This window comes from Cibotium barometz, chromosome 18 (assembly GCF_041138505.1).
Source record: "Cibotium barometz isolate CiBa-2024 chromosome 18, ASM4113850v1, whole genome shotgun sequence".
NCBI lineage: Eukaryota > Viridiplantae > Streptophyta > Polypodiopsida > Cyatheales > Cibotiaceae > Cibotium > Cibotium barometz.
The window spans coordinates 49652960-49678193 of NC_141063.1; the positions used below are offsets into that span (position 1 = coordinate 49652960).

The 25234-nt window shown below is 47.5% G+C and overlaps 1 protein-coding gene across 3 annotated transcripts; it reads right to left on the minus strand.

The window, feature by feature from the left end:
* Positions 1-345: 345 nt before the first annotated feature.
* Positions 346-24978, minus strand: LOC147629441 (aspartic proteinase-like protein 1). 3 transcript variants are annotated; one of them, XM_086812723.1, is made up of 10 exons: positions 24167-24978; positions 23797-23932; positions 7990-8225; positions 7491-7718; positions 7236-7374; positions 7075-7145; positions 6887-6983; positions 6275-6332; positions 5966-6104; positions 346-1068 (listed from the first exon to the last, which is right to left on the minus strand). In XM_086812723.1, the coding sequence occupies exons 1-10, from the start codon at positions 24454-24456 to the stop codon at positions 1038-1040; spliced, it is 1425 nt and encodes a 474-aa protein (XP_086668849.1). In that variant the 5' UTR covers positions 24457-24978; the 3' UTR covers positions 346-1037. The 3 variants fall into 3 exon arrangements, with proteins under 3 accessions (XP_086668849.1, XP_086668848.1, XP_086668847.1); XM_086812722.1 differs by having other exon boundaries at positions 6033-6104; positions 7075-7133; positions 24167-24974; XM_086812721.1 differs by having other exon boundaries at positions 6033-6104; positions 24167-24970.
* Positions 24979-25234: the final 256 nt, after the last annotated feature.

The following is a 25234-nucleotide window of genomic DNA, read 5'->3' on the forward strand; positions in this document are numbered from 1 at the left end:
GTTTTTTTTCACGAGGGTCCTTGAATTGACCAGAACCTTACATTGTTTTGTCAATCATTTAACACCTGAAGTATGCCTCTTCATGGCCGTTTCTTCCTTGTGATCACAGGTACCTCTAGAAAACAGTTTACTTCTGCACAACACTAAATAACACACCATTAAGCCTGTGGTTTTGGTTGCTTTTGTTTCTGATTCCCTTAAAAACTCCCTAAATTTATTTGAAAAAAAATTAAGCTGCTTTTCATCCGATTCTAATTGGATGATGTTAACTGGTATGTGTCTACAACTAGATAACAACACAATAATTTGTATCTATAACTGAGGTACAAACACGTGCAAACAATGTGCTCCAATGTAATATTTTTAATTGTGTTACAGACCAGAACTAATGTGCGTCCTTAGTTCCTAGATGATGCAGGATAGCTTTATACTATTACCCAATTACCATGCTAGGTCCTTTTGTTTCCTGGGATGTTGTTAAAATGCTCACTTAACAAAACATCCAATCTTTTGAAGGGAGGACAGAGAGAGAGAGAGAGAGAGAGAGAGAGAGAGAAGAGCAGAGGAGAGGAGGGAACCTCAATGTCCTACAAAAATGTCTAAACCTATCTAGCCCAATGACTACCCCCCATCCAATTCAACCTCATAATCCTGTATGTACTTTACAGTCCTGCATATCTGTACATGACTGACATTAGATGGTACTCAACGCCATCACCTAACTGTATGGGTTACTGCCTAGCTCATGTGTGTAAGGCCCCATTTATCATATTTGAGCAGCCCAGATGCCCAGCACACCCAGTTAACACACCGAATGGGAGAAGGGCCATGAAAATACTTGATTGAGAAAGAGTATTGACAAAATTGTGTAGAGGGATTGAGACTCGTAGTGACGTGCTGCATTGGAATCCTCTGTGGATACCCCCGCACCTGAGCTACGAGGTACTTCATGGAATGGAGCTGGTGCTCTCTCTGAAGGAGCATCTGTAGATGGGATAGCTTTCAAAGGCGACAACGACGCAGATGGAGCTGCAGCATCAAAGCCAATACCTTCCTCCAGCTTGTAGCCTGCACATCAAAGCAAAAGGAAATTTATATAATTAGAATTGAATGTATGCTTCCAACAAATTAAAAGTCACTGATATTACTTGTTTACTGTTCACCAAAGGGAGGTATAGCCAGAGTATAAGTCCGTATGCTCATGTATCAATGCGAGCATTCTAATAAGAGCATTCATCCTCCAATTCCACATTTAGGCACCCCTCCATACTATAACTTCATCTTGTGTGTGAAAAAGCCTAGCTACATTGGAACAACAGACAGATCAGTTGGAATTCTAATCTCCTCTAGCAGGAGGCCTTTTTGCCGAATCGATGAGCGCTCGAGCTCCCCTTCCCACTGCTAGCGCACCTGCCGCCCTCGCCCCCTCTCTCCACCTGGCCTCACCCCCAGCTCCCATCCTTCGCCTTCTCCTCTTCCGCCTGTTGAGCCCCCGCCTTAGCCCCTCCTGGCCTGAGCCTCAGTCCAGCTTGTATCCACATTCACCCGCTCCTGCTCACCTCTTCCCCAGTTCTGTTGAGCTCCCGCCTTCCCTCACCTTCCAGTCTGCCCCACCTCCTGTCTTGCCCTTGCCCCCCCCACCTCCGCGGGTGCGCCTGAGCCCATTTCCTCTCCCTCGTCAGGTGTTTCAGCTTTCTGGTTGTTCTTTCTCTTTGGACTCCAGGAGGTCTCCATGGCAGCCGCTCTGTCTCATCGCCAACTGAGGACGCCATCCCTTGCCTTTCCTTCTCATAAGCAGACCTCCAGCTCCTCACTTCAACAATCGCCTCCTTGAGGGCCTCTACCTTGGTCTGCAAGATTGTGGGTAGCCACCCAACACGTCGACAGCTCAAGGATCTTTTGCAAGCAAGCCTTATCGGCGAGCCTGGAAAGATCGCCGATATTCATCCTTTGGGGCGTGGATACTACCAGGTCGAGTTTGCTTTGCCTCTGCAGGATCGGACAGAGTCATGTAACTAATCTCCCGTCACACTGCATATGGACCAAGTTTTCTTTGCGAGGTGGCAGCACGGCTTGACCCAGCGTCTGACCCTCTGGCTGGTGTCTCAGGCTTTCCCGTGACCATTTGCTTTCCTGGTCTCCAGAAGAAATACCTTCCCCTCCCCCTGATGATAGGTGGTGTTATTGGGAGAGTGATAGAATCTCTCCCCCCCCCCCCCCCCAAAAAAAAAAAAAAAAAAAAACCACTCTTTTGGTTCTAGCTTGGACGGTTGGGATTCCATCTCTTCATATCTACAAAGCCTCTCTAGAGTCCATGTAAACGGAAGGGGCAACTGAACATGGAAAATCTAATCAATCATGAAATCTGAAAATACACATATGCATACCAGATAAAACAAGATGACAAAGCTGCACAGTACACCACACTAGGGGCCAGAAGATGGGCTGAACCCCCCCCTTTATGGTTAGATTACTAAAAACGAGTCTGCTTCCAATACAGCTTTGCGGATGCCCAGGGTTCACCACTGGCTGCACCTATTTCTTCCAATACAATATGAAAACAAGAAAAAAACATCACAATATCTGAATTTGCTGACAATTTCAGCACAAGTGAGCATTCCCAGCATCAAGCACATGCAGGACAACTATGGACAGCCCATAGCACTCCCACATCAGCCCGGGACAACTTAACATCATCATCTTCCTTTTGTCTGGCTCATAAAGCAAGTCGACCAGCCCTCAAAGGCTGTTTTCAGTAGTCGACCAGCCCTCAGTAGCCACAGAAGAAAGCGACCAGCAGTTGTGCACAAGCCTGCAAACCTCCGGTCGGAAGGAAAACTGTCTAGAAGCCCACGACCAGCTCTTCCTCCCTGTTTTTAACCTCTATCCAGCCTCTCTTCAAGGTGTAAATCCACCGGCCATCAATGGAGAACATGCAAAAGGAGTCGGCCAGCTTCTCCCATGCATCCGGTGAACTTCAGTTGCGATGGATGGCTGTAGAAGTCATCCAAAGATAAAATCAAAGTCATGCACACACATGAGTGCAATTATATTGGAAGAAACACCCATCTACTCAATTGTATTCGATAAAATGTCCAAGGCTCATGATCCTTCCGGAACCTTCCCAGAACATAAATACACAAGATCTCCAAGATAGGTAGTCCCAGAGACTTTCATCATGTCAAGCTCCATGGCCATACATGTACACCATGTCAGGCCCCACAAGCCACACATGTACTATCATGTCAGGCTACACCAATCATACATGTACTGTCATGTCAGGCTCCATATGCCACATAGACACACCATGTCAGGCTACACCAGCCATACATGTATGTCATGTCACGCTCCACATGCCACACATGAACAGTAGAAAAATAGAAGCTATAAGGAATTTTGTGACAGTCCATTCCTCGTGTCATATTGCTTCCTTGCCTCTTGGGAGCTCCTATTTTGCAGAGAGTTGAGTATTTTGGCCTCCCCGTTCATTTCCCCACAGATGGGAACAGCTTGCCCCTCTACTTCTGAGCATTCGGAAGAAGCTGTCATACTAGAGTTCAGCCAAGCTTTCCTTAGCTGGCCGCATCGTGGTGGTGAACCAGGTTCTTCTTGCCACCATGTGGTACATCACCTCCTGCTGGGCCTTCTCCCAGGCTTGCATTGGTCAGGTTTAGTGGTTGATCCGCAACTTTCTAGTATAGTGATGGGAGGCTTGTCCACGCCTAGGTGGCCTAGAGAGTGATCATTCAGCCACAACACAGAGAAGGCTTGGGCATCATCGACGCCCCTATTCAAAGCCACCCCAGCCCACCACCGATGCTCATTTGCCGGCAGATGGGAGCAGCTAGCCCCTCTACTTCTGAGCATTCAGAAGAAGCTGTTATACTAGAGGTCAACCAGGCTTCCCTTAGCTGGCCGTGTCGTGGTGGCGAACCAGGTTCTTCTTGCCACCATGTGGTAGATCACCTCCTGTTGGGCCTTCTCCCAGTCTTGCATCGGTCAGGTTCAGTGGTTGATCTGCAACTTTATGGTATAGCGACAAGAGGCCACCCATGCCAAGGTGGACTCAAGAGTGATCATTCAGCTGCGACACAGAGGGGCTTGGGCATCATCGACACCTCTATTCAGAGCCGTGCCCTTTTGGGCAAGTTGATAGTTTGTGGCCTTCCTCCAAGCGGTGAGCCCCAGAAGGACTTCCTCCTAGCTAGGATCTCTGCGCGCACCCTCATTTTGGGAGGCACTTGGTCCCAAAGTACGGGATGGATCTTCACAGAGATGCGGACTCGTGGCTTTAGCCCTACATTTGAGGAAAGATTTGTAGCCAAACTCTTGCGCACTTGGGATTACCTCAAGTCAGTCCGCTCTAGTTGCATCCAAGGAGCGCTCTAACAGCCTTTGATTTGGAACCCCCTGGTCCATTTGCCCAGTGGTCACATGATCCCGCTTGGTCACTCGGAGATTGGTGTATTTTTAGACAGCTCCCCTCGGAGACCCAAGAGAGCCTCACTTAGATATCAAGCAGGGACAGACTTAGCCTCGACATTGACTCTTCAATCCCCCCTAGAGTGGCTTAGCCCCGACCTCGGACCCTTCCCCCCCCCACAGTGGTTGGGAGTGTTTACCAAGCATGACATAACTTTGGTCATCCATGCGTTGTTGAGAGCTCCACCTTACTCACCTCCTCTACTAGACCACATGGCAAAGAGAGTAAAGCCCTCTTTCGAGGATTTCAATGGATGCACCTTGCAAAGGGTGAGGGTTATTGGTTTCCATGCGCATGAGTAGCACATAGACCCTCCACCGGCCAAGGCGGCCAAAGAGATTCTAGCATTTGTGCATTTCGGAGGGTCATCCTCTCACATGACTTCAATGGGACCCGGGGGAGTGGACATGGCATGATCCATATGACAATTAGGAGGCTCTCGACACCCCCTTCTTTGCTTACACTACACAGCTTGGGCCCCAAGATTCAAATGCTAGAGATCGAGGGCACTCCAGCAGCAACAAGGCATTGGTAGTCTCAGCGCCTCCCTCCTTACTTTCTCTCAAATTTCAAGAAGAGGCTGTGGGACAATTTTCGGCTGCAAAGGATCACTCTCTTTCTCTGGCAGCTGGCACATCAGAGCCTGGTGGTTGGCACTTGGCTGGCCACAGGAGGTAGGCCAACAGTTTGTTCGAGGTGTGGCCATAGCCAGGAGTCCCAACGTCATTGTCTTTGGGATTGCCCCAAGGCTCAATAGGTTGGGCAACGGGTTCTCTGCATTTTCACTATGGACCGGGCCCCCTTCCGCATAGTTACAAGAGGCATAGTTGCTTGGGCTACAGAGACCAAGGCCGTCATCGCATATGAGGTGGACGGTGGGAGACTTACCCTTCAGGTCTGTCATCTTCGTATTCCTCCAATGCCAGTCCCAGCTCCATCCACTAATCATTGAACTCCATGTTCTAACCGGAGATCGGAGCTAGAGGAGTCCATCTGGAGCATCTGGCTTGATATCATTCATACCCTCCGTGGATAGTGGGGGAAGAGTTAGGATGGCTCAGACCACATGTGGAAGCGCCATGAGGCCTTCGTGAGGATTTGTCGTGACGGTCCCTTTCTCACTGACAGCGGTGGTGAGCCCACTTGGCACTATAACCACCTGTGTGGTTGTTCCCCCCTCCCCCCATTGTATGAGATAGCCTTCTCATCCTTCAGCGGCCAGCCGGAGGAGAAGAGCATCCTTCCCCGTTTTTTCTGTTTCTTGACTCTCGCTTCCCTATGTGGAGCCGAGTTTTTACTTAGCCATTATGGCTGTTTTGCTTGTTGGTAGCTAATAGAAGGATCCACACTTGTGTGTAGAGTGTTGAGTGAAGCCTGTGAGTGTGTGCATCTCCCATTGCTTACACATGAACATTCAGTAGAATTTGCTCTTTAAGTCTCAAGAATCCTTGGTATAACTCAAGAATATATGTGGCACTTTACCAATAGGCATAGTCTCGCAAACCCATGGGGTGGGCTTGGCTGTTACTTGCTAAAAACAAACACTCACAGTCTGAGGGAGACCATCCCAGCTTCATATCTTCCCGATCGAATACCAACTGGTAGCCTGTCATGAAACTCTCTGCACAAAGCATGTTAAAAAGCCACGCAGATTAGCAATGTAGATAGTAAATGAATGTTGAAATCCATCTAAAGTAACCTTGGGATCTGAGTTAATCTGTATTTAAGCCTTAATTCAATGAGGGACATAGGGTGAGTATGTAAAATATCACAGAAAAAGATGATGCATACGTCCAAGAATTGCAATTTCACTTTCAAGGATTGCCAGGCAGAAACCATCCATTGTGCCCTGCATGTAATTACTCAAAAGTTAGAACTACAAGTTTGGAAACTTTCTCATCATGTAGTGCTAGGATCCAGTTCACTTAACAATATTTGCTCAATCACTGTGTTAAGACTGATGCCGAAAAAGAGCAACATTGGCAAAGGCATGTGTATGTATGTGTGTATGCAATGTATGTATGCATGTATGTAATGTATGCACATATGTATGTATGTATGTAGTGTGTGTATGCAATGTATCTTATGTGTTATAAAATGTACATGATGCATGTCTTGTATGAAATGTTTGCATATATGTAAAGGATGTATGTGCACAATGTGTATGTAAGATGGATGTAATCTATCTGTGTTATGTAACATACATAATGTATGCATGTATGTGTATGTAACGTATGTAAAGAATGTACGTGCGTACTGTGTATGCATGCATGCTGTGTGGATACATGTGCGCACACATATGTATGCACATACCGTATGTATGTGCAAACATTTATCCATGGAAAGTCCAGGTTATTTCTAAAGCTTCTTGGTAAATTTGCAAACATCAGTGATGGTACCTACATTCCCACTATCGATTCCAATTAGAGGACTGAAGACAGAGAAGTTGCCACCTCCATAAAAAACCATGGAGATAGCAGGAGCTTGTACATCATCATTACTGTTGCCACAAAAAACACATGGTGCAATACATATCATCAAACCAGGGTATTGAGAGACAATCATGATAATAAAAAGCAACCCACACTAACCTCGTCTCATAGCAGAACTGCCAAGGAACATCTGCTAAAACAGCTCTTTTTTGTTGAACCTGCACATCAAACTGGCCAGATATAGTGCATTTGTAAGTAAGCCTGAGATACTCTGATAAACAAGCTCAGGGAAAATACTTCCAGAGCTCAGGCTCTCTTACTTCAGTGGTTACAGCTGAGTACACTTCTTTTGGCAAGTACGTGAAGGACGTCCCGCTATCGATGATGATGTTTACCCCATTTTGGTTGAAGGATTTTGATCCAATCATGATTTTGTCTAGTCCCACAACATATCGGATGCTAGCAAAGAGATTTCCCGTACACAAAGAGGAGATGCCAAAGCTTACTTAGATTTTGTGCAAATGTTTTTTTATAAGAGCACAAAGCTTAACTAAGGGCATTGTTTATGTGCTTACTGTGTTCCATTTAATGGCAAGAATGGTGTTGTTTGCTGTGAAGCCAACCCCTTGTCTCCAAAGAAGATCCTTCCAGAGCCATCAGGTTGGAAGCACATTGAGAAAGAGTTCCTTACTAAGCCTGCGTTTGCCAAAGAGTTTGGCAGTGCAATTGCTCCAAATCCCAGCCCTAGAAGACCATCGGGCGCCCCACCATTGAGAAAATTTCCTGATTGGACTTGTCCACACCTGTGAAAGATGAAAACTTTGAGCAGGACCACAGTTTCGAAGTCCAGCAGAACCTCTTATCAAATTTCCTAGCGAGTAATATGCTCATAAAACTAGCAGAAGAGGCTTTACAGACACTGAAGGTGAAAAAGGAAGATCCCATCTGCGTGTTCCACATCGACTCTCAACAAAATATCATAATCACACGACCAAAAAAGGAGCTACATGATGATGACAAACTCCATCTCATATGACCTCACAGGTCCACTTATCAAGTTACATGAAGGCGTACCCGAAAACAACTGTGGTCTCTATGGAGCTTCCACGATGCTTTCCTGATGTGAGGTGAATGACATCCTCTACCAACATACCCGAGGTCGACGTGTTGTCGGAAACGTATCGAACCTTGTATAGGCAGTCGTCACTCTTGCTTTCACATGTTCTTGAAGACTCACACAAACTGCTGTCACAGGTTACATGTTTGCTTGTCTTCGAAGCAGCAGGGTTGTAAACATTCAAAGGCATGTCCTGCACAACAACACTTCATGTAACCTTTACCAACTCAAACCCCTGTGTACATTAGCCTCTAAAGAGCAGTGTATCAAGCTAATTACCTATCATCTGCACCCGTTGCACTCGGGTACCACCTGGACAAAGCGCATGGGCTTGAGGTTAGGGATGTGCACTGTGCATTTTGTGAGACCTAGTCCAAGGACCAATCGCCAGTTGCCATCTCAGTGGGCCACGGTAGGTCAATTAATCGGTCGATAAGTGCCCAGTTTAAGATGAAGTCTGTATAATTGTGTGTTGGGCCAAACAAGTCGCTCGACAACTCAACGTAGTGATTCGGACCCACCAGAAAGCACATGCAGGAGGAAGGACAGTTGGGTGGCGCATAGGAGGTCACGCAATAAAATGAGCAGGTCAGGTAGCCTGAAGCAGGTCCTGGGGCTGGCCATGGACGGTGGGTCGGTCGAGAAGGCTGACCCCAAGAAAAGGACACAAAGTGCCCACACTTCCTCATCTCTCAAATCTGACCCCGAGAAGAGGACACAAAGTGCCCCCACTGCCTCATCTCTAAAATCTGCAAGTGAAGCATAAGGAGCAAGCATCTGGCATCAACGACTCAACACAGAACCACCCCAGACCAGCCAGGAATCAGCATTTGACTTCCAGAATATATCTCAATTCAGCAGCCCACCTATGTTCCCGATTCTGAAATGAATGCCGATGGTCTCATTGACCCAGACAGGCTGAAAGAAGACTCCCAGAGCGTCTGCATGTGACATTGGTATTAGAGCTTCAGGCTGATTCTGGGATATTGTTGCTGCCCAGGTCCCACGCACCCTTACTGCATCACGCATGGATGAAACCATCACACGGGTCTTGATCTTTTGGTGGTGTGGTGACCAGGTAACATTGTATCAACATCAGCCTCAGTAAGGCTCGTGGATGTGGGACGTGTAACTATGTTCCCAATTCTCAAAAGAACGCCGATAGTCTCATTGACCTGGACAGGCTAAAAGAAGACTCCAGAGTGTCTGCATGTGACATTGGTATCAGAGCTTCAAGCTGATTCTGGGATATTGTTGCTGCCCAGGTCCCACACACCCTTACTGCATCACGCATGGATGAAACCATCGCATAGGTCTTGATCTTTTGGTCGTGTGCTGACCAGGCAACATTGTATCAGCATCAGGCTTAGCAAGGCTAAAATTTGATTCAGTCCCAGATGAAGGTGCACAGTCCAAGGAGAGTAACACAAGACATGGAAGAAGTTCCCAGGAGGTTGGTTGGTGGTGTTCCACAAGACCCAAGGGGAATGGCAATCCTATGAGTCGGATGCCACTTGAGGCATACCAAGAAAGGCAAGGGAGGATGATCCTCCAAGAGGTGGAGTGAGAGTGCCAAACTCAATACTCAAAGAAAAGAAGACCAAAGAAAGTGTTCAGGGACATGGCATGAAGGGCTAGGGGACAAAGTGGAACAGATGCACACATCTTCATCAGATTTGGAGTGGAATTGGAGAACACGGCAGGGTTTTTCAGTGAAAAGGTAGCCAAGAAGGGAAGAATGACAGGTTTGGGAGTCCATGAGGGAACAAGGGGATGATAACAGTCATCCAGGCAGTGTTGCAATGAAACGCGTTTCATTGGAATGAAATGTGTTTCGTTCCATCTGAATGAAACAAAACGTTTCATTGGAATGAAATGTGTTTCTTTCATGCTGCCTGGGAAAACCTACGTTTTTCAACATTTTCTATCCAGAGAGCACGTTTTTCGAAAAAAAAAACGTCTACAGGCAACTGGGAAATTGATTGAAATAGCTCCTGCCTTGCACAAATCAGCTCCTCCCGCACTTCCGAGGTTCCGTGCCCGCCAACTCTCAAGTTGGTTGTGCTGATTTGTGCTTTTTTTCTTCGATTTTGTAAAAAACACAGATTTTGAAATTTGGGGGTTTTCATGCCAGGGTGCCAATCCAGCCCTACTTTTGTCAAGATGCCTCGCACTAAGAATGCCATGTGGGCCCATGTCACTCCCGTATCTAAATATGGTGGTTCAGGCACACAAAAGTGGAAATGCAATTTTTGCACGGTTTGCTTAGGAGGGTCCATAATCCGTGTTAAGGCCCATTTCATAGGTTTAATCGGGGAAAGCATTGGTGCATGCAAACTTGTGCCTGCAAACATCAAAGCCGAGCTATAAGAATGGAAAAGACAACAACTGGCAGGATGCGGTTGTGGGCCTGTGCTTGAGGATATTGGGGCTAGTGAGGATACATGTGAGGCATCAAAGAGATCACGGTTGGGTTCAAAGGAAGATGCACAAAGCCAAGCAGGATTTGGGAGTGTTGGTAGTTCCACTCCCACAGCAACACGAACCCCTTTGCCCGCAGCACCCAAAGCCTCTCTAAAGAGAGCAAGCATTCAAGCAAGCATGCAAAAGCAAGCAATTAAAGATGCAACTAGGGAACTCACTAGGCTTTTCATCCAATGTGCTTTGTCTTTTTTCACATTGTGTGCACACCACGATGGAAAAGGGCCATGAGGGCAATCAGCCACATTGGATGTGAGTGGGAGGGACCCTCCTATGAGACCTTGCACACTAAAGAGCTCAGAAGAGAGCAACAAGCAGTGGAGGTGGAGATGGAGCCATTAAAAGCCACTTGGAGCAAGTATGGTTGCACATTGTTATGTGACGGATGGTCAGATATACGCAAGAGGAATGTGTACAATATTTTGGTGTCCTCTTGCAAGGGCACTATGTTTTTGCATGCCATTGATGCATCTATGCCTGGGGCAATGGTGACAGGAGCATTTATATGGTCACACCTCCGCAAGGCTATCATGGAGATAGGCCCACAAAACATAGTGCAAGTGGTCACTGATAATGGTAGCAACTGTGTCTCTATGAGACGGATGCTAGAGGATGAGTTTCCGCAGATTGTATGGACTCCCATGTGCATCCCATAGCCTAGACTTGCTCATTGAAGATGTTGCCAAGATTAGGTGGATTGCTGACATCTTTGACACTGCACGTAGCTTGGTGAAGTTTGTTACCTCTTTAGTTTTAGCTTGTAAACATGTTTTAATGTGTAAATGATGCATGTTTAATATTGTTTTGTAGGGAAGGCAACATATTTTTAACATATTATAAACCTGTATATAAATTTTGAGGCCTGGACCCCTCCTTTTTGTATGAAACGTTTTTGAAACTTCTGGAAAATAAATGAAACGTTTATGAAACATGTTTCATGAAACGCCTGGCAACTATGCATCCAGGGTCAGAAGTTGGAATCCCATCGTCAAGTTTAGCAAGGGGGAATGTCATGTGCATGACATGTACATGCTAGTCTCTGAGCTAATCCCTGAAGGGCAACAGGATAAACAGAAGTTTAGGGCATGAGCCAAGCTCATTTGTGTGCATGAGAACCCCGGAAAAAGGCTAGAGGGCTGTCAATTGTAGCGATTGATGCTGGCCGATACAAATTTACAGGTCGGGTGGATTTGTCTGCTGGCCGCAGCAAGTCGGCCAGGCCTCTTGCATGTGTAGAGCCTATAAATAGGCTCAGCCAATGATCATTAGAGGTATTCAGCCCTTTATGTGCTGAGTCAGTAGAGTAGGACTTTTGATAGGTGTTTCCACCTTTTCAAGGGCAGCCTATGGCTTGCCAGACTTATACCCTTTTTGTACTATACTGAATATATTGAAACTCAGCTCTCTCTCTCTTTTCTCTCCATTTCTTACTTGCATTTTGCATCAAGTTGTTCCAAGAAGGTCTTTAGGGCTGAAAGAAGACTCCCAGAGCTTCCGCATGTGACAATTAAGACGCTCCAAAATGATGTACTCTATATTATGGGCATTGGAAACTTATTCTTGATTATGAGCTTATTGAGTGCCATGTAATCCACTGTCACATGCGAAAGCTCTGGAAGTCTTCTTTCAGCCCTAAACACCATCTTGGAACATGCTTGATGCAAAACACACACACAAGATAGAGAGAGAGAGAAAGAGAGAGAGAGGAGCATTCAGTATATTCATAATGTACAAAAAGGAAGTCCAAGTCTTGCAGCCATAGGCTACCTCATGAAAAGGTAGAAAAACCTAATCTTAGCCCATGAAGGACTGAATACTTGACAAGAAGCATAGCCTTGCCTATTTATAGGCCTTGAATGCCTTGGTGGGTTGGCCGACCTGCTGTCGGCAAGGTCCCCTAGACACAGGTGATAGTACCCAACTTACTGCAGCCGTCAAAGATTCTTCCTCATGCACACTGGCTGACAGCCTCCTAGGTAGTCCCACCACCTTCCTACCCTAACCTTAGCTGCTATAGCTCCACAGTCAAGTCCAAAACTAGTTCTATCTAGTTTTTTATCTTGTTGCCCTTTAAGGAAATAGCTCTGAGAATAGCCTGCACGTGTCTTGCACATGACATCCCCCTTTGCTAAACTTGATGATGGGATCCCAAATTCTATTCTTGGATGATTGTCATCATCCCATTGTCTATTCATGGAGTGTCCCAAATCTGTCATCCTTCCCTTCATGGGCAACCTTTTCACAAAAAACCATGCCCGATCTCCAAGACCACTCTTAACTCTGATGAAGGTCTATGCATTTGTTCCATCCTCTCCCCTTTTGATAAAGATGCACAATGCGGAAGCAAAACATAGGAGAGAGGAAGAGCAAAGAAGAGAGAGAGACATTAGACAATGAACATCATGTTATGTAGCAAGAGGCTTTTACAATGGCAATACCAGCCAGTAGATGGTGTAGAACATGTGCTTGCGAATAGGTTAGATGATAAACAAGTGAAAATGGGAGGCCCATTTTTTAGTGATGCAAAGGAAGTTGGCTGACTACTGTAGAGCTAGCCGACAGCCTCTCACAACCTACCATCAAGAGAAAAAGACACAAATAACCAATAAATAGTCATGACGTCACCCCACAACATTGAGATGCACAATTTCTAACACCCCCTCTGCAACTCATAGTGTGCAAAAAAGTCTAAAGAAGACAGGCTGATGAAGATCCAACCATAGACACTCCAGTATTGCGCAGTACCAGATACACCTTCAGAAAGAGCACCTGCCAACCTGTTTCCTCGAAACACAATACCACCACGAAAACAAAGAAATCTGCCTAGCTCCGAATTCCCACACCAGTGTGCAATGAACTCCAAGTATAGAATGATGAACTGCCAAACACACCACGCCGATTATCCCCCAACAGTGGACTGTGAACACATCATGCCCCAGAAAAAACCTCAAACAATGAACTTGGAACTTGTCCAGTCCATAATCTCTCCTACACCAAGCAATAGACTTGGAACACATCCAGTCCATAGCTCCAAAAAATGAACTTGTCTCACCAAATATTTTAATGCTTGGAACTCCAACTCACGGTTCGCATGCACCAGAAATGGACAACCCCCTCTCCCACCCACAAGCCTCTTCTGGCTGGAAGCACATGGGGGAGAACTAGCTCTATAACTATAGAAGTTGACCGTCCAAGTCCTCCCTGGCTTTTGCAGCCTTGGGGACACCATAAGTATCAGAGTCATCATCCTGTATATGATCATTGCCCGTCTTTGAAAACTTGGTCCTGGCCTGGGCTGTAGCTTTGGTCTTGCAATCCTTGGCCAAATGAACCTGCTTTCCAAAAGAGTGGCAGTGACACCATCCTGTCTGTTGCATTGTAGCAAGTGCTTGATCTTGACCACTAGGAGGGTGTCAGAATATGCAGCGGAAATGATATCCAAACTTGGGTAGACAAGAGCAAGTAGACTGCAGAAAATAATCAGCACAAGAAACACTGAGAGATGTGTGTAAACTCTTCTCTATACACAAGATCCCGAAGAAACTGAATGAGAAAGTGGAGGAGGATGGGGGGGAATATATACAAGCCCATGAGGGCAGTCGGCCAGCTCTGGAAGAGGCCCACGACTCACAAAATGTCCACGACTGCTGAAAAACAGCAGTCGGCCAGCATCTGGTGCCCCACATCTGCTCAGGACAAGTCGGCCAGCACTCAGATAGCCCACGACTGCTACAGATGCAGTCGGCCAGCCTCAGAGTGGTCCTGGCATCACCTGGCAGCCCTCCAGCCACTAGGAAAAAAATGGGAAAAATAGGGAAAAAATACGGGGAGTGTGGAAAAATGATATACGGGCGGGCACACCCACAACAGAGGCCCTGGTGTATACAAATAGACAGGAGATGACTTCTAACACCCCCTCTCAGCTCCTGGCTGTGTAACCAACCCCAGGGAGCTGGAGTGCCGCCTGAGCGTAGCCTGAGGTAGAGACTTCGTGAAGAGGTCCGCCGCATTGTCCTCCGTCGAACAATAAAGTAGCAAGATGTCACCCGCCAAGATCTTCTCACGAACAAAGTGATACTGTATCTCTATATGCTTGGTCCGGGCATGGAAAACCGGGTTCCGAGCAATAGCTATACAACTCTGGTTATCACACTGGATGACTGTGGGCTCCCTCTGTGGAAACCCCATCTCGCCAAGCAGCCTCCGCAGCCATACAACCTCACAAGCAGCACCACAAGCAGCCCGATACTCTGCCTCTGTCGAAGAAAGGGCAATAGTCGGCTGCTTCTTGCTGCTCCAAGAAACCGCTCCTGAGCCGAGGGTAAAAGTGTATCCTGAAGTAGATCTCCTCGTGTCTGGATCTCCTCCCCAATCTGAGTCACTCCAACCTTGGAGCTTGACTCCATTCCCTCCTGTGTAAAAGAGTCCCAGATCCTTTGTACTCTGCAGATACCGCAAGATCCGCAATCCTGCGTCCCAATGAGTCTTCAATGGCGTCTGCATAAAAGAGCTCAACAGCCCCACTGAGAAGCTCAAGTCCAATCTGGTGTTCAGCAACCAGATCAATGAACCAACCAGCTTCCGGTACTGCGAGGCATTAACTGGCTCACAAGGATCTGTAACGGTTAACTTTGTGTTCGGGTCCATCGGCGAAGTAATAGGCTTGCAGTTCTCCATCCCAAAGGCCTCAAGCAACTCATGAACATATCGCTGCTGAGAGACGAAAAACCCCCTCTGGGTCTGCCAGATCTCCAATCCCAAGAAGAAGTGGAGTAAGCCTAAGTCGGTCATCTCAAACTCCTGTGACAAGGCAGCCTTCGTCACTCCGATGTGCTCCACATGACCGCCGGTGAGAATGAGATCATCCACATAAAGGATGATGAGTGTGACCATGCCGCGTTCCCGAAAGAGATACAGGTTCGGATCTGCAACCGATCTCTGGAATCCAGTCCGAATAAAGAAGGAATCAATCTTCTGATTCCAAGCCCGCGGAGCCTGCTTAAGACCATACAAGGCCTTACGTAACCTGTAAACCATCCCTTCCGATCCTGGAACAATGAAGCCTGGAGGCTGCTCAACGTACACCTCCTCCTGCAGGTCACCATTAAGGAACGCCGATTTTACATCCATCTGGTACACGGGCCACCTCTGAGAAGAAGCAAGGGCAAGAACGGTCCGAATCGTGGTCATCCGCGCTGTCGGTGCAAAGGTATCCTCGTAGTCGATGCCTGGCCGCTGAGCATAACCCTTAGCCACGAGCCTGGCTTTGTGTTTGTCCACCGACCCATCAGCCGCGTACTTGGTCTTAAAGACCCATTTGACACCAATGACTGACCGCTTCGACGGCCTCGGTACCAACTCCCAAGTGTTGTTCTTCTCGATGGCGTCAAGTTCCACCTGCATGGCTTCCCTCCAAGTATCCTGTGAAAGGGCTTCCTTTACGGAAGTGGGCTCTTTATCCCGCATGATACGAGACATAAGAGCATAGTTCACCTGAAGAAGCTCCGCCGTGTTGCTTTTATCTCGAACTCGATGTGATCTTCGAGGGCCGTCCTCTGTGGTCCACTCGGAGGGTAGCTCCGTGACACCTGACTCCCGAAGGGTGTCCATCAACCACCTAGGTACTCGAACAGATCGTGGAGCCTCCTGTGGTCGCGGGGGCTCAACTCCAGCTGCGGGCTCAACCTCCTGTGATGACTGAGGTGGATCAACTGGAGTGATAGACTGGGAATCATCATCAGACTCTGGATCTCCAAGAAGTGGCGGCTCCTCGACAGTGGATGCTAGAACATGCTCATCAAAGACCACATCCCGGCTGACAACAATCTCGTTCCTCTCTGGATCATACAACCTGTATCCCTTGGAAAGAGAGTTATACCCCACAAATACCAGCTTGCGGGACTTGGAGTCAAGCTTCCCCCTCTGCTTCTTCGGAATATGTACATACGCATCACTCCCAAAGACACGGAAGTGCGAGACATCGGGTTTCCTGCCAAAATATGCCTCAAATGGAGTCATATGGGGTACAGAAGTCGTCGGAGAGCGGTTAATGGTATGGACAGCTGTCGCCACAGCCTCACCCCAAAGTGGACGAGGAAGATCTCGATGCTCCAGCATGGTCCTCGCCATCTCCACCACAGTCCTGTTCTTACGTTCAACAACTCCATTCTCCGAAGGCGATCCGGTATTGGCCAATTCCCTCTTGATGCCATGATCTGCACAAAACCGAAAGAATATAGTCGAGGAGAATTCCCCTCCTTTGTCAGCCCTGAGAGTCTTGACCTGAAATCCAGACTCTTTCTCCACCATCACGTGCCAATCCTTGAACCGAGCAAAAGCCTGGTCCTTCTGTGAAAGAAAGTAGAAACACGTGAATCTGGTACAATCATCAACAAGCAGCATGAAGTAGAGAGATCCTCCCAAGGATGGTATCTGCTGTGGTCCACACAAGTCAGTGTGAATCAACTCCAAAGGTTTCGAAGCCCGCCTGGAAGCCTGCTTCGGAAAGGATTCCCTGTGCTGCTTACCACGTATGCAAGAACTGCAGCGTCCTTGCCTACTACCAACATCTGGCAAGCCAACCACCATCTGGTCCCGGAAGGCGCGCCGCAAGGCATCCACATTTAAGTGGCCAAAACGAAAGTGCCACAAGTCTCCGACCTGAGAGCCTGTCAGTGAGGAGAGTGCAGAGAGTTTGTAGATACCGTTCTCCACACCGCCTTCCCAAACAACTTTGCCTGTCTCACGGTCCCTTAGAGCAACTGAATGCTCCTCAAATTCCACCCGAAAGCCAGTCTTGCATACCTCATGCACTGACAAAAGATGAAAGCCCAGAGCAAGGACATAAAGAACACGGGAAGCATGCTTGCCCCCCTTGCCGTCGGGAATGATCTCCATCCGGCCCTCACTATGAATCGGAATAGTGGAGTTATCACCAATAAAAATACGACCTGACTGCCGCTTCAGATCCAGGAAGAAGTCACGGGATGGAGTCATGTGCCTGGAAGCACCACTGTCGAGAATCCATTCCCGAGTATCCTTTGCGGTGAAGCCAACTGCCTCCTCGCTCGAAGACGATGAATCATCGGAGTCCACCATCTCCAAGTGCACAAATGCCGGAGTCTTCGCAGCTGAGGCTGAGGACTCAGCACTCTTCCCTGTCCGCTTAGGGCACTTCCTCCAGTATTGGCCTTTCTCGCCACAATTAGTGGCCTTTCTCGCCACAATCATTGCAAGATCTTTCGGCCTTCAGCTTCTCTCGTTCTGGATCAGGCTTCTTCTCGGAAGACTTATCTGGTGAAGCCTTCCCTTTGCCCTTGTTGGTATTACGGCCTTTCGACCGTTGGCCAGTTAAGGCCTCCGAACCTCCGCCGTGAGGAGGGTTCGTGAAACGTTCCTCCTGGTCCAAGACCATTGGCACAAGCTCCTCCCAAGTAATGGTGCTGAGCCTGCCACTCGTGATCAACGAGGAATAGAAAGCGGAATACTGACCAGGCAAGTGAGAAAGTAACGTGATGGCCATATCTTCGGACGATATCTCTTTCCCAGCTTGAAGGACTTCCTGCTGAAGGGCCTGCAGCTTGTTAATGTGTTCCCGCATCGTCGAAGACTTTGCAGGGTTCATAACCCGCATCTGCACTTCCAAGGATATCCGCTTCATGGGTGATACCCTGTTGTACAAAAAAGCCAAGTGCTCCCATATGCCTCTCGCCAGCGTCATGTGCTTCACATGGTTGATCACCTGTGGTGTGCAATTGAGGAATATAAATGACCGGACCCTGGCGTTGACACGGTCCCACATTTGTGCCTGTGCCTCTCGGTCCTTCCTCGCGGATAAAACCTCCCCTTCCTCAGCTTCCGGCCTTGGCACCCCTTTGATAATAAAATCAGCAAGATCATATGACTCCAGAACTGACTCCATCATGACCTTCCAGATGCCATAATTGGACCCGTCCAACTGCCGATCCACTGGGAACGTGGGAAGAGTCGGAATCTTCACGTGCTTCTCTGCCATCTCGAGTAAATCCGCCATCTCGGAGAGTAACCTGAAAGGGTGGGTGGGTGGGAAAAAATCAGAAAATCAGAAAATATGCAAGTGGCTGTCCAGCCCCTCTGCCCGCCTTCCTCTTGCACCTTCACTTCCCATTCAGCCCGAAACAGTCCACCGATCAGCAACCTGTTGCTCCCCCTCTTGCTCAGAAAAAACGCCCAAGATCTGCTAGAGCCTAGGGCTCTGATACCATGTCAGAATATGCAGCGGAAATGATATCCAAACTTGGGTAGACAAGAGCAAGTAGACTGCAGAAAATAATCAGCACAAGAAACACTGAGAGATGTGTGTAAACTCTTCTCTATACACAAGATCCCGAAGAAACTGAATGAGAAAGTGGAGGAGGATGGGGGGGAATATATACAAGCCCATGAGGGCAGTCGGCCAGCTCTGGAAGAGGCCCACGACTCACAAAATGTCCACGACTGCTGAAAAACAGCAGTCGGCCAGCATCTAGTGCCCCACATCTGCTCAGGACAAGTCGGCCAGCACTCAGATAGCCCACGACTGCTACAGATGCAGTCGGCCAGCCTCAGAGTGGTCCTGGCATCACCTGGCAGCCCTCCAGCCACTAGGAAAAAAATGGGAAAAATAGGGAAAAAATACGGGGAGTGTGGAAAAATGATATACGGGCGGGCACACCCACAACAGAGGCCCTGGTGTATACAAATAGACAGGAGATGACTTCTAACAGAGGGAACCTTACCTGCTCTTGAGAAACAAGGATAGATACCTCCTCCAAGAGGGGATCCATATCCACGGCAATAGCTGTAACATGCGGAAGCTTTGGGGGAGATCGGTAACTTCAATGCTCAAAAATCAGCAAACATTTCATGACGAGAATAACGCACAAAACTGAATATAGATGTGCAGAAAATAGAGAGAGAGAGAGAGAGAGAGAGAGAGAGAGAGAGAGAGAAGGGGGGGGGGGGGGGGAGAAGAGGAAACAGTATTGGGTCCTGAATACCCTCTGTAGGGCCCCCACCACAAATGGTGTACTTGCTTTTATTAGAATGATGCAAAATCTGAAATAAAAGACTGAACCTAAACCTTCTTGGCTGAGGATAATCCTTTGCCCTTGACCTTCAAAATTCACCCTTGTGTCAACTCCTCCTTGGCTGTCCTGGCCCCTTGAGAAGCTTCAGCACTTGGTGAATAATCAGATAGAATGGACTGAATTTATGCTGTGGGTATTTATACCCCTTTCTAGACCTGGTCGGCTCACTAAATAATCTCTCCACGACTTGATGAAAAGGCATTTATTGCCCCTTCATATGGTCATTTCACACTGTAACTAAAAGCTGGCCAGGCTGACAATGAATGGACTGCTGGGCAGTCCTGTGCAGCCTGTGTGGGCTTCCCAGCGAGATTGGCTGGCTGCCCATGGCCTAGCCCATAGTCTGGCCAAGCCTTGAGCCTGGCCGACTGGGCTGCCCAGGCCTGCAACACTGGCCGACAGGCTGGCCGCCTTGATGTCCAGGCCCCCCCTGGAGCTAGCCGACAGCACACTGGACTGTTCTTGGGCCTCTTGGCCCTCTCTAGGGTAGCCTCAAAGGCCTTCCCATGCACAGACTAAAGCAAACCTAAGTTCTACACAGAGGTCTGGCATCTGGTCGCAAGCCAAACACTCAGAGCAACTGACATCATTCCAGAGGGAGACTCACAGTGCGGACTGGCATTGCTTCATGTGCAGGACAATGCACACTTGACCTCGGACGCATGGAGTAGAGCCCTGGCTAACTCGTCCTGGATTGGGCTCACATGGGACCAGTTTTCCACTCCAAGTCCTACACCTTCTTGTTCACATATGTCCACGTGGCATCTAAGTGCGGGATGCACATGACATCCCCTTTTGCTTAACTTGATGGAAGCTGCATAGCCTCCAAATAGTCCATCAATAAAGCCGGATAGTCGTCAGAGAACTCTTTGTCAAGCCATACCGCTTCGTGGATCCCTTCATGCGAAGAAGATAGGGTTGTTACAGTCCTTGCCAATTCTTGAGGGACCTTTCCACGATATATCGATGGATTTTGTCACGAATCTGCTTCCCAGTGCAAGTAAGCGTAATACTCAGTGCTTGACTATAGTTGATAGATTTAGTAAATTTATTATGCTTATTCCATGCAGGGTCAATGTGACCGCCGAAGATGTTGCCCATTTGTTCATTCGGCATTGGTACCCGATTGGCGGGATCCCTAGAACCATAGTGTCAGACCGAGATGCCAAGTTTACTAGTCATTTTTGGAGGGCATTTGTTTGATAACTTTGGTACTAAATTGAATTTTTCCAGTGCATTTCATCCACAGAAGGATGGCTAGACAGAAATCTACAACCAGTTGACCTTTGATGTGCTGAAGTGTTATGTCCACGATCAGCAAGGTAAGTGGGAATCATATTTGCCTTTAGTTCAAGCTGTTTTGAATGATTCTTTTTCTTCAGCTATTGGCAAGACTCCATATGAAGCAGCGTTTGGAAGACCATTCCAGTCGCTATTGACCGGAACCTCGTCTTACACAGCCTTTTGCTGCATATGAAGGCAAAAAACGCAAGCCTGCTTCTGCTCCCAAAAAACGTTGAACTTCTTGCAAGAAGGAAACTCACTGCCACCTTGCAGTGCTGGTCACCTAAGCAACTGATGCCATGATAAAGTTGCACAATGCGGAAGCAAAACATAGGAGAGAGGGAGAGCAAAGGAGAGAGAGAGACTTCAGACAATGAACATCATGTTATGTAGCAAGAGGCTTTTACAACAGCAATACCAGCCAGTAGATGGTGTAGAACATGTGCCTGTGTTGAATAGGTTAGATGATAAACAAGTGAAAATGGGAGGCCCCTTTTATAGTGATGCAAAGGAAGCTGGCCGACTGCTGTAGAGTTGGTCGACTGCCTCTCACGACCTACTATCAAGAGAAAAAGACATAAATAACCAATAAATAGTCACACGACCCCACAACACCGAGATGCACAATTTCTAACACCTTTCCCTTCATGCCCTGTCCTTAAACACTTTCTCTGGTCTTCTTTTCCCAAGTATCGAGTTTGGCACTCTCACTCCACCCCTCGGAGGATCATCCTCCCTTGGAACCGTTGCCTAAAAGCCTTTCTTGGTGTGCCCCAAGTGGCACCCGACTGACACCATCAACCAACCTCCTAGCAACTTCTTTCATGTCTTGTGTTCCTTTCCTTGGACTCGGCACCTTTATCTGGGATTGAATCACTGTTTAGCCTTGTTGAGCTTGATGTTGAAACGAATGTTGCCTGGTTCCCACACCACGAAAAGATCAAGACACGAGCAATAGTTTCATCCATGTGTGATGCAGTAACAATGGGTGGGAAATGGGCAACAACAATATCTTAGAATCAGCCTGAAGCTCTAACACCAATGTCACATGCGAAAGCTCTAGGAGTCTTCTTTCAGCCCTAAACACCAGCCTGGAACATGCTTGATGCTAGGCCGCCTCATGAAAAGGTAGAAAACCTAATCTAAGCCTATGGCCGACCTGCTGTTGGCCAGATCCCCTAGGCACAGTGCCCGACTTGCTGCAGTCGACAGACATCCTTCCTCATGCACATCGTCCGATGGCCTCCTGGGTAGTCCCACCGCCTTCATGCCCATACCTTAGCTGCTATAGCTCCTCAGTCAGGTCCAAAACTGGTTCTAATCTAAGCCGATTCTAGTGACTCAGCCCAAGCATAGCCTTGCCTATTTATAGGCCTTGAATGCTTTGGTGGTCTGGCCAACCTGCTCTGTCGGCCAGCTCCCTGGACACAATACCCGACTTGTTGCAGCCAACAGTGATCCTTCCTCATGCACACTGGCCGACAGCCTCTTGGGTAGCCCCACCACCTTCCTGCTCATACCTAAGCTACTATAGCTCCACAGTCACGTCCAAAATTGGTTCTATCTGGTTCTTGATCTTGTTGCCCTTCAAAGAAATAGCTCTGAGAATAGCCTGCACATGTCTTGCACATGACATCCACACATATAAACATGCAATCTTATCTTTTGCACGAATAAAATGGATGTAGTGAACGGCGAGGATGATGGGCGGATAAAATCTAACACGAAGTAACTCAGATAACTGTTGTCCCTCCAACGCCTTAGAACGGCAATAGGGGAACTTTAGGAGGCTCTATCCTGGGAACCAACTCAAAGCGATGATCCTCAGGACGAGATGGTGGGAGTTGTGAAAGATCGTCCCTCAACATGATGTCTTGAAACTTTGGAAGGAGACCTGCCAACTTCTTTTCTAAGGGTGTTTGTTGCTGGTTCAACAACACCAGACTATTGGGCGTGGACATAAATAACAAACACTCAGTTTCTTTACTGAGAACTCTTTGGGCCTATACATGTGAAATGAGAGGGATTCCTTGAATGCTACTATTCCCACGGATTATGACGAGCTCAGGTAAACCGTCAACAATTGTGAAGATGTCCTACCACCAATCAAGAATGGGAACCACTGGATGCCGAGAATATAATCACACGAAACAATGAAATCTCGCTTGAACGTGTCCTTTTGAACACTAAGCTCAAACCGTTGATCTTTATGAGTGATCTGTGTGCGAAGACCCTTCTCCCTCCAAAAAAAAACACCCACACATGCACACACAACACATGCCAAATAAAGCCAAGCTTTTTATAATAACCTTACTGGTATATTACAATAAAGCCACCAAAGCATCCTCTTGTGTAGTGGCTTCCGCTGAAGCTACATCCACCCCTCCATCTTCAACAACTATTACCCTCTTTGAATCGAGTAACTCCAGCTGAAGGGTAGACGAAAGCGTTCATTTGTGCTTATGGCATAGCAAAGGGACAATAGTTCACTGTGTTCTAACGAAGATGAGCTGCACATTCGTTTCTCATAATTTAGTCGTGGACAGGTTTACACAGGGGGGGGGGTGGGGTTGGACTTCATCAAAATGGGGCTTGCTCTGATGGAAACTTTCAACGTCAAGGTTACAAAATGATCTCACATAAGACCCTACAGTTCTAGAGATTAAGAAAAAGAATGCTGAAGAGTAGGACATGGTTCAAGGGTGGAGCAAGCGCCGTTGACCACCATTAACATTCCATATGTTATAGAGAGAGAGAGAGAGAGTGTAAAGGTTTAGATCCCGCTAGCTCAATCCCTCTACATCTACCACCAGGCTAGACACGCACGCCAAAAACAAAAAAAAACAGGCAAGAGCTAATAAAAAAGGCCAATGCATAGCTTGATGCACTTACAAGTTGTTGGCTAGAAGCAGAGATGGATGCACATTGCTTGCACTCACAAGGTACCCAGAATAGGTCACTTCCGGTATCCAGGGCCACTAGAAATGAAGTGTTGGGTGTCCCTACGTCAATCACTGCATAATGTAGCCTGTCCCGCCCCCCCCAAAAAAAAAAACAGGAAATATTTTCTTAAAATACAAAGCAACATTGAAAAAAAGAAATGTATTTGCTGTCTCATTTTGAAAACAATGATATTACATCACAGAGCAAAGCTAGTCGCATTTTAATAATATATACATACGTGAGATATATATATATATATTTATATTTATATATTTATACGTGTGTTTTTTTCTTAAATAAATTTCAACCGGAAACTGACCATCCGAACTCTTCTCCATAATCCATGGTTTCGTTGCCGGAGGAGAACGACAAGGACTGGTCGGCAGTAACGAGCCGACGTCGGTCCTGCCGGTGCAGCAACCTGTAGAAATCCGGGGTTCCGGCAGTAACCCACTCGCCAGAAGTGTTTCCGGCGTGCTTCCAGCTCCACAGATCGTGCGCTTCCGCCGAGAACCTGTGCAACATCCTCAGGCCCAGCATGTCGGAGCGGCAGGCCGACTGCCGGAACGTCAAGAAGACCGTCACCAGCAGAGCCAGGAGTGACATCATTGCGGTAAAGCTGTGCGCGGGAAAATGCGGGGGAAAGAGTTGAGCTCTGGAGGGTTCTTGGAAAAGCTCAGCCGAAGCTGGACAGGAGCCAGACCAGCCCAGCAAGGGGCAAGGCTGAGAGGGGCATGTGCAGAGCTGTGGCTATGGTTTTTGAAGCGGGTTGTGCAGAGGGTGAAAAATAGAGAATGCTACGGCTTTTGCTGCAGAAGAAGGGATGGCTCAGCCTCTCAATACACTCAATCCTCTGCGCTCAAAACAGCAGACATAGTGCAGCATTCTGCATTCCGTTTGAAAGTGTTTCTGTGGGTTCTCAAGGGTACGAATTACACATTAGAGAAGGACAAAATTGGAGACGCTAACAGGTGTTTCTCTTAAGGGGAAAAAATAAAGAGGAGGAGACTATTGCCTAGGCACAGTAGCAGACAAAGAAGCAACACTCCGTTTACTTTTGCAGACAATGCGCACCGTGCCATGATCCATCTGTATCCCTGTGTGTGAGAAAGAGATCAGCGAGACAAAGATGGGGTGGGGCAGGGTGGGCGATGAACCGTACGCAGCACAGCAGACAATGCTGTGCATTTCAATTACACATGTTTTATCTTACTTGGTTGAGTGTATCATGCGTGTGTGTGTGTGTGTGTGTGTGAGAGAGAGAGAGAGATAGAGAGAGAGAGAGAGAGGAATATGTCAAAAAAACCCAAGATATAGTAGTGTACTTATGCGCATGTAAATTTTGAAAAATACATGCAAATTTTTGAAGGTTTCAAAATTCTTAGAT

Coding starts and splice junctions, on each gene's coding strand:
- LOC147629441 (XM_086812721.1), bottom strand. CDS start 24,456: ATGATGTCACTCCTGGCTCTGCTGGTGACGGTCTTCTTGACGTTCCGG. Junction 23,933..24,166: donor TATGGAGAAGAGTTCGGATG/GTCAGTTTCCGG, acceptor GGGGCGGGACAG/GCTACATTATGCAGTGATTG. Junction 7,719..7,989: donor GAGACCACAGTTGTTTTCGG/GTACGCCTTCAT, acceptor CATCTTTCACAG/GTGTGGACAAGTCCAATCAG.